Source organism: Sarcophilus harrisii, chromosome 2, assembly GCF_902635505.1.
Source record: "Sarcophilus harrisii chromosome 2, mSarHar1.11, whole genome shotgun sequence".
In the NCBI taxonomy this organism is placed as follows: Eukaryota; Metazoa; Chordata; class Mammalia; order Dasyuromorphia; family Dasyuridae; genus Sarcophilus; species Sarcophilus harrisii.
In genome coordinates, this window is record NC_045427.1 from 45,079,992 (window position 1) to 45,094,059 (window position 14,068).

The window sequence follows — 14,068 nt, forward strand, 5'->3', positions numbered from 1 at the left end:
ACCTAACGAAAGCAGAAGGAAATTATGAAGGCAAATGAGTTGTAACTAGCATATTAAGAGCTTAAAAAAAAAAAAAAAAAAAAAGCTAAAAAAGACTGCAAATGTTTTTGCTAAATTAGTTTTGTTTCAAGAGCAGGTTCAAGTAAATAAGAAGACTCCCCTTGAACCTCCTCAAAAACAATTGTGATATTAAGACAAAAGGCAGCAAGAAAACAATAAATGCTGTGAAATGATAACGCCCAAACCTGGACCCAGCAAGGATATAAGAAGGTATCTCCCCATATCCTTGCAGAGATGCATGGGTGGGAGGATTATAGAATGCTACATACAATGGCAGACTTTGGGAAGGTATTGATTACTTTTGCCAAATTCTTTTCTCTTTGGAATAAGGCATAACTCCCTGGGAGGAGGCTTTGGGAAGAACAGATTGGGAAATATAGGTGTTGTAAAAAAACCAGTGTGATCAATAATATTCTACTTTTTTAACAAAATGTACTTAAAATATAATTGGGTATCAAAACCTTTCCCAACTTTATGTGTGGCTTAAAAAAGACTCGGGAAATGTTACATGACTTGCTTTAAATCCTGACAACTGTTCAATGGCAGAATGACAAAATCTTAACTCCCAGTGCAGGATTCTTTCCCCTATACACATATATACTGTAACTAGCACATTAGTTCTATTCTAGGAAGAGCCACTTAGGACATAATACAGATACTCAATACTAAAGAACAACTATAGGAATTAGCCAACAGAGAGGTATGCTATCTCATCAAAGTCCACATGAAAAAGAGACTCACCCCAAATACGTGGATAAGTATCTGTTTTCCTTTTAGAGTGAATATATCAGAAGAACTGGGAAATTAAGAGCAAGGTGATCCCTTCTCTACCAGCAGAATTTTAAGAGTAAGGAATTTATATTTATCTAAAAGACTAACAGTTGATTAATTTGATCTGAAATGAAGGACCACATTTATAGTAACATCCTTCAGGAAACATCTTGAAGAGTTAAACAAAATAAATCCAACACTCTCCAAGAAATAGTTTTCCTGCTAGAACAGATGGGCTCTATGTTACAGCAAAGTCTGTCTGGAGGAAGAAAAAAATGAAAAACACCATTAATCTCTTACCTGTGTTCGACATAGAGAAGAGGCCGACTCTCCAGGATGACACTGCTATGAGTCTGATTTGACAGACCATTGGTAACTTCAATTTTCTCTAAAATGCTGTCAATATCCTCCAGACCATCATCTTCCTGAAAGCAACAAAAAAGTTCAAGATAGAACAACTATTAAAGTAATTCTATTTTAAACTCTACCATAAGAATCCATTAAACATAGTAGTTATCAAATGGTTGTTTTTGTTTTTTAGGAGAAGAATCAGGTAAAATAACTTTGGGATTTGTGATTAGGACTATGCAAAATAAAATTCAAATTGTAATGCCAGAAGATGAATCATTCCTAGAATTCCAAGGGTCAAGGGCATGAGTTTGAAATGCATTTGTTGACAATAAACTGAACACATAAAATTATTATTTCCACTTGCTGTTGAATTGCCAAGTTAACAGAAGATAAAACAAGAGAAGGTAGAGAGTCCACAGATGCAGTGAGATAGCTCAATACTACAGAGTATTGTGTAACACAGATTAGAAAAGAAAAAAAAAAGAGGCAGTAGAACAAGAGCATTCTTGATTTTCCAGAGGAATTGCACGAAGCAAAGGAGGCCAATCCTTCTTAAGCAATCTTTTCCTATTTCAGAATTATCTACATTATACCGCTGATGGGGGCTCCAGGCCATGGCCTTTTCACTCCAAACTTCTCCAGTGTTCCCCAAACTTTCCCAGAACACACTTTAACAGCCCACTCTTACTTCCTGCTTAGACTCCCCTATGACCTCTTCTTCCACTGTGGAGGAAGCAGGCCTCCAGGACGCATCACGCTGAACCTCCAGGAGGGCCCTCAACTCCGACATTACCTACCACATGCTACTGTGCTTGAATTTGTTCCTCAAACTCTCCCTACCTCAGTGATCCCAAACCCCAGGCTGCTGAAGTATAAGGCCTATTTCTCACTCCCATTGCTTGCTCTACACCCCCAAAGTCCCAGCCCAGATCAGCCTTCATCTTCCACTGAGCCTTGGCTCACTTCTGATGAATCCATGACCCAGTCGCCCTCTGTGGTGCTGGCTGTACTTTGCTCACACTGGCTGCTGCTCATCTCCATGTCTGCACTCATTACCTTCACCCTACCTGCCCTGTCTCTCCCTTCTCCCCTCTCACCTCATCATCCTTCACAAGAGGAACCTCCTGGGCCCCGGCTCACTTCAAGCTGGCCACTCGTCACCTTTCCCTACCCAATAAAGTCCTGATGCTCCCATCTTTCCTGAGGCCCCAAGCCCCATCCTGCGGGGTTCTAAGAGACTTTCTCAACCTCAATCCTTTTCCCTCACTCCTATACCACTCCTTGTGACAGTCTTTATCCCTAACACATCCCCCTGGCTTTCTCCCATCTCCATCTTCTTGGTCTCCCGTCAGGACGAAGCTCACTTCCACCTTCCACAGGATGCCTTTCCACTCCCCCAACCTCCCTTCTGAGATGAGTTTCCAACTACTCTGTCTACACTTTACAAGTACAGAGGAGTTGTAGGAACTCCTGGAGAGCAGACATAGTGTTTTTGCCTTTTCTTTTTTGATTCTTAACACAGTGCTTAGCAAACAGTAAGCGTTTAATAAATGTTTACTGACCAAAAAACCTTGGAATCAATGTTTTCTAAATTCCTCTGAGAAGCAGCCTGAAGGATCAGAAGGGAAAGCTTTGACTCAAACATACCGGAGTTTCTCCTGTTGCAGTTTTCTTATTTTTCTTCTTCTTCTTCTTCTTCCGTGGCTTGTTATTCAGATTAGGCTGTCAAGAGAAGAACACTGTTATGCACAGAAAAAGGAGCCAGGACACTGAAGAGGGTAAGAAAGGGTTTTGTCACCTCCCAAATTTCTGAGGAGACAAAGGACAGGTCAATTTAGGAAGAAAACTTAATGATATGATAGAGGTAGGCTTCTCACGTCTACCCCCAAGTAGCCAAATGGGAATATGCTTAAGAAAAAAGAAATAGAGGAGTAAAAAGATTGAGACAGAAGGCAACTTTTTTGGGCTTTCTCCCCTTTAAAAGGGGTTAGATACCTTCTGAATCCAATTTTTCCTGTGCAATAAGAGAACTGTTCTCACACATATATTGCATCTAGGATATAGTATAACTTACTTAACATGTATAAGACTGCCTGCCATTTATGGGAGGGGGTGGAGGGAAGAAAGGGAAAAAAAAATCACAACAGAAGTGAGTGCAAGGGATAATGTTGTAAAAAATTACCCATGATTGCTTGCATTTTTGTTCTTCTTCCCAGGTTATTTATACCTTCTAAATCCAATTCTCCCTGAGCAACAAGAAAACTATTCGGTTCTACACACATATATTGTATCCAAGATCTATTGTAATCTATTTAACATGTATAGGACTGCTTGCCATCTGGGGGAGAGGGTGGAAAGAGGGAAGGGAAAAATCGGAACAGAAGTGAGTGCAAGGGATAATGTTGTAAAAAATTACCCTGGCATGGATTCTGTCAATAAAGTTATAAAAAAAAATAATCAGAATATGTGTCCTCCACTGCCCTGCCCAAGTTCTATTTTTAAATTTATTAAAGACTATTTTAATTTTGAAAAAAAAAAATGTGGCTAGAAACTCTTTTGGGGGGAATTGAACACAGGAACAACGAGAATGCAGTGATCAGGCACTGTGAAATATGGATCCAACCTTTGTGTCTTCAAAAGAGCAAAAAAGCAGTAATCTAGTCCAGTTCCTAGTTAAAAAAGCATTTCCAAACACAAAACTCCAGAGGACTGAGGAAGAGACTTGTAACTCTTTCCACCATCCAAGAACACTTTTTTAAAAAGCCAATCAACAATAAGTAAGAGCTGCTAAATAAACTACTGATAAACATACTTGGAGAGAACCTCTCTTATTTAAGGAAGAAGTTGTTGGTGTTTGTCCTTCCTTCTCAGAGCACTGTGATGTCATGACAAGTGAGTTGAGTTGGGTTTGAGTGAGGGAGGATTGGGCAAGGTCACCTGCCTCACTTTCTCCTCAACTATCACCTTGAGGCTCATGAATCTCAGCTCTACTTAGGCAGCCCTAAACTTTCTGCTGACCTCTAGTCTCCACCTCTGTCCTGAATCAGATGTCTTCTAGAAATCTAAAACACAACGTATGCAAAACCCAACTCATGCTTCCCCCAAAACCTTCCCTTCTTTCTAATTTCCCTATTATAATTAAGGGTACTACCATCCTCATCTCTTCTCTCACCTCCCCTATCCAATCAATGGTCAAGTCTTGTCACTTCTACCTTCAGAAAATCTCTTATATACAACCGTCTTTTCTCCTCTGACATTGCACCTCCTGGTGCAGGCCCTCATCACCTCTTGCCTGGACAACTTCAATAGTCTCCCCACATTCTGCTGTCAACCTGATCTTTCTAAAATAGTACAATTTGGTCTGACTGTACCAGCCACCATTAATTAACTTTGGTGGTGCTCTCACCTCCAGGATCAAATTCCTTTATAAACCTGCCCCCTCTTATCTTTCCAATCTTTGAAATATCTTGTGATCCATCAACACAAGGTTCACCTCCTAACTCCAAGCACCTCCCACACCTTTTCTGCCTCCTGGCTTCCCTTAGGTGTCAGTTAAAGTCCCACATTCTGCAAAAAACTTTTCCCAATCACTATGAATCTCAGTGCCTTCTCTTTCAGACAACTTCCAGTTTATCCTATGTTTGCAACTACAAGCTGCTTCTCAGCAGGGAATGACTTTTCCTTTTCCCCATAGCTTCAGCAATTAGTGGGTGCTGAAGAAATGCAAGTTGACTGACTGGGCAATGTAGCTCTTGGTGCCAATCTACTATATCTTGACTATGTGTCCTATACAGAAGAAGAATAGTATTTATTTCTGAATACCTGTGCATTAGTTGCTGCCTGGTTTTCTTGTGAAAGACTTTCGCCATCTCTTTCTTGGTTGACCTCTAGTTCTCCATGTTTAGTGTCTTCATTGTTCTCTGCGCCCTCTTGTACCTTCAGTCTGTAATCTTCTCCCCTTGCTTTGGATACAAGTTCATCCTCAGGTTCTTCACTGGTTATCTGTGTTGGTAAAAAGAAAATAAGTTATATATTAAACAGTAGAACAGGAAATATAAGTTATTTTCAAAGTAGGCCTTTGGAGTGGGAAGGAAACTTAAGCCTTGAGTATTTACTACTAAATAACAGCAATATATAACATAAAAATGTAGCCAACATAAAGGATTTCTCACAGTTGGGATACTTTTGAAAGAATTCCTGAGATTCATACCTTCAATATCTTTTTGTCCTTCTTGCAGGCAGCCTTTCTTAGTTTTTCCTTCCTCCCTCAAAGGAAACCTGGCACTAACTTTATCTTATAAGTACTGAGTTGTAGGTGTGCCATGTGCTTAGAATGTTAAGCACTTAGGACACCTACACACAGGGTTGGGTTTAGCTTTTTCTTTGTATCCCCAGGGCAGATATAGTACCCCAAACAAAGTAAACACTTCAATGAATGCTTTTTGATGGATTAATTGACTAAAAACCAACCTAGATAAATTCAGATAGCATTGTCACCAGAGTGAGTATTACAAGTTGACTCAATTCCTTTTAGTAATAGCAACTCATGTAAGCATTTAAGGGGGTTTGTAATTTTTTTTTTTAATTGATAACTTTTATTGCAATGTAATTAGTTTTGATTTGGAAACCCTATTGTATCTTATGCATCTAAAGACAATTATTTTAAGGGATGGGTTTAACCAGACTGTCAAAAAGCACAAAAAGATGAACTCTTGTTTTAAATATCTGATACTTTAGTAGTAGTGACATCTCACCACTCAATAAATTTTAACAACTTCCTATTACCTAGGATCAAACATAAACTCCCCTTTGGACATTTAAAGATCTTACAATTGCCACATTTACATACACACACGTGTGTGCGCGCGTGACTTTGTAAAGTTCTCGGCCTGGAGAATCAACATTACTGGCAAATTAATGCAGGATCAGAATTTGCGATAAAAAGAATTTGTACCCAAATATGTATATGTGTGTATATTTTCAATTGTTTCTTTTCATTACAAAGATATTTGGGGATTAATAGATATTATGTGAGGATTATTCATATGCCCTTTTTTTTCTATTAATGTTAACTATATATTCACTGATTTATGCAGGACCATTAGAAAAAAAAGTTTTATTTCCCAGCACTGTGCTAGCTGCTGGGGAAAATACAATACTTAGTTAACACTTACAGGTTCTACCTATATGGAAGTGATAAGTTTAAAAGACACCCAAAAAATTGCAAGGATAGCTATAAGATCTAGTATTACCTGGCAAGCACATGAGGAAAGTACAAAAGAGAAGTACTACTATTATGTTAAAGTTCTACAGGAAGTTTATCTCTAATGAGGAAAGGGAGAAAGAATAAAGGATAAGTAGAAGGCATATCCAAGAATGTATGTACACCTGCACACACAGACACAACTCCCAGCTTAAAGACAGAAAGGTTTTCTTCCAAATAAAAAATCAGTATCAACAAAATAAACAATATTAATAATTAATAAAATGATGGGATAAATAATAAAGTATTAATATTGAGACATTTGAACCTGGGTTCAAATCTGACTTTAGAAATTTATTAGCTGGGTGAGCCTGGCCAAGTCCCTTTACCTTTGTCTGCCCATTTTCTTATCTGAGGGATAAGAGCACCTATCTTCCAAAATGTGAGAATCACATGAGATAAAGATAGGAAAAGTGCTTATTATCACAGTGGCTGGTCCTACGTAAGTGCTACAAAAACTATTATCATTATTATTATTAACAGCACTCTTTGTGGGATCAAAACAATGGGGAAAGACTAAACAAACTGTAGAAAACTATGAAGAATCCAGAGATGTTTGAAAAGACCTATATGAAATGACAGAGTGAAACAACCAGAATCCTGATGACAATACCATAAAGGAAAACAAGCCTAAAAACATAACAGAACTCAGGTCAAACACCATGACCATTACTGACTCCAAAGAACTAACTGGGGGTAGAGAAGGAGAGTAGAGTGATTTAATATGGAGAAAGGAGAAACAACAAAAGAAATAACTTTTTTCAAAAAAGATCAGTGTGGGTTTCAGAGGGATGGCACATGAGTTGAGCTTTAAAGGATGCACAGGAATTAACCAGAGTAAAAAGGCTGTCCACAGGCATGGAGGGGAAAAAAGTACAAGAGTATGTTGAAAGTACAGGCAGAAAGGAGATCATTATATACTTCAACAACAATACTATATGATGATCAGTTCTGATGGATCTGGCCATCTTCAGAAATGAGATGAACCAAATCAATTCCAATGGAGCAGTAATGAACTGAACCAGCTACACCAGCGAAAGAACTCTGGAAGATGACTAAGAACCATTACATTGAATTCCCAATCCCTATATTTTTGCCCGCCTGCACTTTGGATTTCCTACACAGGCTAATTGTACACTATTTCAGAGTCCGATTCTTTTTATACAGCAAAATAACGGTTTGGTCATGTATACTTATTTCGTATTTAATTTATACTTTAATATATATGTAACATCTACTGGTCATCCTGCCATCTAGGGGAGGGGGTGGGGGGAAAGGGGAAAAATTGGAACAAAAGGTTTGGCAATTAATTGTCAATGCTGTAAAATTACCCATGCATATAACTTGTAAATAAAAAGCTATTAAAAAAATAAATAAAAAATAAAGTACAGGCAGAGGGAGTCCAGGTTTATTGTTGCAAAAAGTACACTGAACAGAAAAATGGGAGTTCCAAGGCAAAGGAGTTTGACCTTTATTTTGCAGGCAGTTAGGAACTCCCAAAGAAGTCTGAACTGAGAAGTGACATGACCAGACCAATATGTGAGAAAGATAATTTTGGCAGTCCCAAGAAAGAGAAGACTTAGCAAGAAAAGATTGTGGCAATAGTCTAAACAGGTGCTGGAGAGGTCTTGCAGGCTAGAGTCCCAAAGCCTTTCTAGATCTATGCCACAACATAGACCTAGAAAAATGCAAACAAACAAACAAACAAAAAACCCTGGAGTTTCTACAGGTTTTGTAGGGGTGGAATAAGAATCCAATCAACTGTTATAAGTGATGGAAGGAAGTCAAGGTATAAAGCCAAGATTTTGAGCATAATAACTGGATGAAATGGTGAAGCCACTAAGAGAAATAACAAAACCAAGAAGAAGAGCCAATTTTGGGGAAAAGGTTTTGGTCAACTATAGGACACATTAAATTTATGGTAATGGTAGGACATGTAGTCCCATATTACTAACCACCTGCTGTACAACATCTCCACCAGGGTGATCTTTCTTTTTGCTTATATTAGTATCTCTGGTACTTAGTGCACTGTCTGGCAGTAAGCACTAACTTTACCTTCTGTTGGCATCTCAAACTTTTTATACTGAAAACTTGAAGTTCTCCCTCCATGTTTCTGTTGATAGCACTATCTTTTCAATCATCCAGGATCATACAATTGGTAATTTTCCTTTTCTCTAGCCCTTCCATCAACCCCCATAGCCAACAAGTTGCCAAGTCCCATTGATTACAGTTTTCTATTCCAAGTTATCTACCTCCTCCAGTTCTTTTGCATTTTTCCAAGTCTATGTTGTAGCATAGATGCCATTCATTTCAGATCTCTGGACCAGCCTTCGTTTCAGCAGAGTAATCACCACAAGAATAGTCAAGGATAAAGTCCAAATACTTTATTATCTCCTTCATGGTCTAGTTTCTTTGCCTGGGGTCTAGGCAGATTTCTAGAGGTCCTCCAGAATATGTCTTTGTTTCTGTGGGGGAGGCAGGAGGACCACCATGATGGTCTCTATCTTGAAGTCTCCTTGAGTCCAGGAGCCTGTGCTCCAGTCTCCAGCCACCACAAAGGTGGGAGATGGAATGAATGTCTCTTCTTGGCTCCAAGAGCTTGAGCTCCTGCCTCCAATCCTCTGTCTTCTCTGAATCTGTCCTAGTCCCCCTCCCAGTCTGTCTCTGGCCGAGTTTGTCCCAGTTTATATGCAGCATACAGAGTATAAACCAATCATTGTATCACTAGGGAATCATTATTTTTTGTAAGATTAATTCAATCATACTGAACTAGAGAACTATTAATCACCATGCTAAACTAGATAACCATTGTCTTATCAATTCCACTGAATTAACACCTTGTAAGAATCTTTGTTTCAAGTACAGAGTTCTCGCCCATTACAAGTATAGATGGCTCTTCATTACAAGCTCTTTGGAACTGGCCTCAATCATCTCATTGTTGGAAAGGATTCCATCAGAATTGATCATCGTATAATCTTCTTGTTGCCATGTATAAAAATCTTCTGGTTCTGCTCATTTCCAGTACATATAAGTCTTTACAGGCCTTTCTAAAATCATCCTGCTGATCATTTCTTACAGAACAATCATATTCCATAACATTCATATACCATAACTTATTTAGCCATTCTCCAATTGATGAGTTTCTTGCCATTACAAAAAGGATCGCCACAAACATTTTTGCACATGTGGGTCCCCCCTTTCCCTCCTTTGGGATATAAGCCTTGTAGAAACACTGCTGGATCAAAGAGTATGCACAGTTTGATAACTTTTTGAGCATAGTTCCAAATTGCTCTCCAGAATGGCTGGATCCATTCACAATTCCACTAATAATGTATTAGTGTTTTCCCACATCCCCTCCAACATTCATCATGATCTTTTCCTGTCATCTTAGCCAATCTGAGAGGTGTATAGTGGTACTTCAGAGTTGTCTTAATTTGCATTTCCCTGATCAATAATGATTTAGAGCACCTTTTCATATGACTAGAAATGGTGTCAATTTTTTCATCTGAAAATTGTCTAGTCATATCCTTTGACCACTTATCAACTGGAGAATGATTTGAGCTTTTATAAATGAGTCAATTCTCTAAATATTTGAGAAATGAGGCCTTTCCCATTTTTTTGCTTCCCTTCTAATCTTGTTTGTACAAAAACTTTTTAACTTAATATAATCAAAATTATCTATTTGATATTCAATAATGAGTTCCAGTTCTTCTTTGGACTCAAATTCCTTCCTTCACCACAGATCTGAGAGGTATCCTCTCTGAAACTTGGGAAAGCATCAACCAGCTCCACTCCCAGAACCTTTGGTGTTTCTGGGATAAAGCCTTTGCTAGCTATTCTATTACCTGTCTCAACATCCCCTTGTCTCCTTTACTAGATCATCATTCAATTCCTAACTGTAACTATTACTTGCCAGGTTCTCTCTCAACCCCTCTTCTTTCCAAATTTTCTCTTCTGGTGATGTCACTAGCTTCCATTGGTTCATTATCATTTATATGCATAAATTCAGCCTCAAGTCTCTTCTGAATTCCAAGGCCTCATCTTTACCTGCGGGCTAACTCTGTATCTCAAGCAAGTCCAAAATTGGATTCATATCCTCCCCCCAAAAAACTTCTTTAGTTCTTTTGAGAGGACTAGCATCCATCCAGTCTCAAGTCTTTCTTGGTCTCTCTCTCAATCTGTTCTTCTGATTCCCCCTAGTTGTCAATACTTCTAAAATTATTTTGCACATATTTTTTAGTTGCTCCTATATATGCTGTATTCCCTTAGTAGCATGTCCACTGTCTGACGTTGGGAATAACAGTTTACTTTTTGTCTTTTTATCTCCAGCTGCTGTCACAATACCTCTTTTAAAGTATGTCCTCTAAGAAATTAAATACAATTGCCAATCTGAATTAGATTTTCTCCATGATTCCTGAATTTGTTAAGAGCTGGGAGGGTGCTTAGATATCACCCAACTCTCTCAAGGCCTCAAATATTTCCTACAACACTTCGGGTTTCTCATATGTTAAACTGGAATAAAATTGTACCATTTACCTCACAGGGTTGTTATGAAGATCAAACGGGACAATTTATCTAATCCATAAACCATGTAAGCACTATATAAATATAAACTATTATTACTTGGTTACAGTCCTTCTGTTATTAACTCTTTTTTAAAAATTTTTTTTATTTAATAGCCTTTTATTTACAGGTTATATGCATGGGTAACTTTCCAGCGTTCTGTTATTAACTCTCAATCATCATCAACATAAAAAAAAAAAAATTTAGTGGTGAAAAAGGAAATAAGAAGTCACCTACTTCTTCCTCCCCCTTATCACTGTTCCCAAATCTTTCTTCCTACTTACTTCCTGGCAAGTAATTTTAGAATCATAGAATCCGGAAGGGACATCTGGTATCACCTAATCTACTTCCTTTCTCTAGGCTCAATTTCCTCATCTGCAAAATGAGGAAGTCAAATTAGATCTCTAAGATTTCCTCCAGTTTTAGAGCTGATTCAACTAAAAAAACAAATGATGTAATGCCTAACACATATACAAAGCACTCTATCAGGAAGGGGAGGTTAAAAAAACAAACAATCTCTGTCTGTAAAAATAGTGGGCCCAAGGATAAGTAAACATTTTTAAAAGAGGGAGCATTTCTAAAGAGAGAAAGAAATCCGTCTGAAGATCAGTATGTTCAACATAGACCAATATAGATAGGTACAGATTGGTACCTATGTAGGTATAGCTATAGATTTCTATAAACGCAGTTAAGTGTGTGGACAGATAAATGTGCAATTTGCAGAGATAACTATGGATAAAACTTAGCTATAGATTTCAACCTGTAAATAGATATTCACAGACAGATCTGGCTGTAGCTACGTCCTGACACAGACCCCCGTACAGATAACAAGATAGCAGTATAGATTACATATCTAAATCTATCTATGGATTTTTACAGATGCATCCGTATGGACAAGATAGTCACAGATTTCTATCTGTAAGATGCAGTTATCTGCCAAGATTTGGTCATGTAGGTTTCCACCTATAGAAATCCATCAAGTGTTGTTGTCTATAGGTAGATCTCTACATTTACATCGCATCTACACACGTTACCTATAGGTTTCTATGGAGAAAATCTAGAGATTTGTAGACGGGCATCTATGCAAATATTAACACGCTAACTAGAGATTTCTATCTATAGACACAGAAGCTATGGATAAATCTAGATATTGAGACACGGACACTTCTATACAGAGACGACAAGGCGGCTACATAGGTAAAGGTGACACTCCTGTCTTCCCCCTCCCACGTTCGCGGCCGCACCAGAACTCCGGGTTCCGGGCCGGCCACAGAGGCCTCGGGAAGGGGGAAGGCCCGGAGCTGGGGATTCTCGGGGAAGGAGGGAGTCCAGGCGGAACCGCAGGGACTGCAGATGGAATGCTCCGGGACCTTCGGGGCCGCCGGGCGGACTCCTCCCTGCCCCCCACCCGACGCCTCCGACGTGGCCCTGACATCGCTCCGCCCCAGACTCTTCCCGGTTCCTCTCCGGGGCACCCGCCCCGCCCCGCCCCTCACGCCGACGCCTCGGGCCCCGCCCTCTCTCCCCCTCCCCCCTCTCCTTTCCTTCCTCCTTCTATTTTCTTCCTCCTGTCCCCCTTCCCCCTCCGGCCCCTCCCTTCGGCGGCTCCTCACCAGCTCGTACAAGTTGCTAATGGCGCTGCGCTCCCTCCTCCCCCTCCTCCGTCGAGGGTCGCTCGGCAGCTGTCCCACTTCCTCGTCGTCCTCCTCGCCGCCGTCATCACGATCCTCGAGACCTAAGCGCAGGGCCCCGGGCTCTAGGGGCTCCTGGCCCCGCTGTTCTCCCCGCAGCCTCCGGAGGGCCCGGCGCGACATAAGACCCAACGGCCGCGGACCCGCCGCGCTTGCGCACTGCCGCACCGGGGCGTGGGCGGGGGGAGGAGGTCGCGCGTGCGCGCTGGAAACCGTGGGTCCGCCTTGGCTTTCCTTAGATGGCGAGCCTAGGAAGCCAGCCACGCCCGCCCTTAGGCTCCCGTGAGCTTTGAGCCCGCCCGAGAAGCCCTCAGATTGGCTGCGCTCGCAGCCAATAATCTGCTCAGGAGAACGGGAGCAGGGGCGTGTCTTAGCCACCTGCATCCTTTTCAGGTTTTCTTAGTTAATAAAAGAGTATGCAAGTAAGTGCCTGTCACATCCTGGGGGAAAAAAGCAAAACACAAAAGTACTCGAAACTACAACTTTATTATACTTTTCTTCCTTTTTTTTTTAACAATATTTTTGGGTAATAATTCTGATGAGACGTTTACCTGTAAAAGTAAAAAAAAAAAAGAAAGATAAAAGATACCTAAAAATATAACAAGGTTTTTTCCCCAAAAAACAATTAGCTGATCCAACAGCAAGAAAAGAACAAAAACAAAAACACTATTCTTGTTTAAAATAACAACAGAAAAGCAGTCTCCTGAATTAAAAGAAAAAAGTGAAATTCTATGCTGTTATAAATAATAACATTTTTTTAAACTTTTTTTTTTTTATTTAATAGCCTTTTATTTACAGGTTATATGCATGGGTAACTTTACAGCATTAACAATTGCCAAACCTCTTGTTCCAATTTTTCACCTCTTTCCCCCACCCCCTCCCCTAGATAGCAGGATGACCAGTAGATGTTAAATATATTAAAATATAAATTAGATACACAAGTATACATGACCAAAACGTTATTTTGCTGTACAAAAAGAATCAGACTCTGAAATATTGTACAATTAGCTTGTGAAGGAAATCAAAAATGCAGGTGGGCATAAATATAGGGATTGGGAATTCAATGTAATGGTTTTTAGTCATCTCCCAGAGTTCTTTCTCTGGGCGTAGCTGGTTCAGTTCATTACTGCTCCATTGGAAATGATTTGGTTGATCTCCTTGCTGAGGATGGCCAGGTCCATCAGAACTGGTCATCATATAGTATTGTTGTTGAAGTATATAATGATCTCCTGGTCCTGCTCATTTCACTCAGCATCAGTTCGTGTAAGTCTCTCCAGGCCTTTCTGAAATTATCCTGTTGGTCATTTCTTACAGAACAGTAATATTCCATAATATTCATATACCACAATTTATTCAGCCATTCTCCAAC

The 14,068-nt window shown here is 39.7% G+C and overlaps 1 protein-coding gene across 1 annotated transcript in view; it reads right to left on the reverse strand.

The window, feature by feature from the left end:
* TCF25 (transcription factor 25) overlaps window positions 1-12,877 on the reverse strand; it is a 49,605-nt gene extending 36,728 nt beyond the window's left edge. Inside the window, exons 1-4 of the mRNA XM_031950106.1 lie at window positions 12,622-12,877; window positions 5,005-5,184; window positions 2,830-2,904; window positions 1,132-1,256 (exon numbers count right to left, since the gene is read on the reverse strand). Of these exons, the coding sequence (XP_031805966.1) occupies window positions 1,132-1,256; window positions 2,830-2,904; window positions 5,005-5,184; window positions 12,622-12,822 (581 nt within the window). The 5' untranslated portion in view covers window positions 12,823-12,877. The remainder of the gene's footprint in view (window positions 1-1,131; window positions 1,257-2,829; window positions 2,905-5,004; window positions 5,185-12,621) is intronic.
* Between the last annotated feature and the right edge of the window lie 1,191 nt (window positions 12,878-14,068).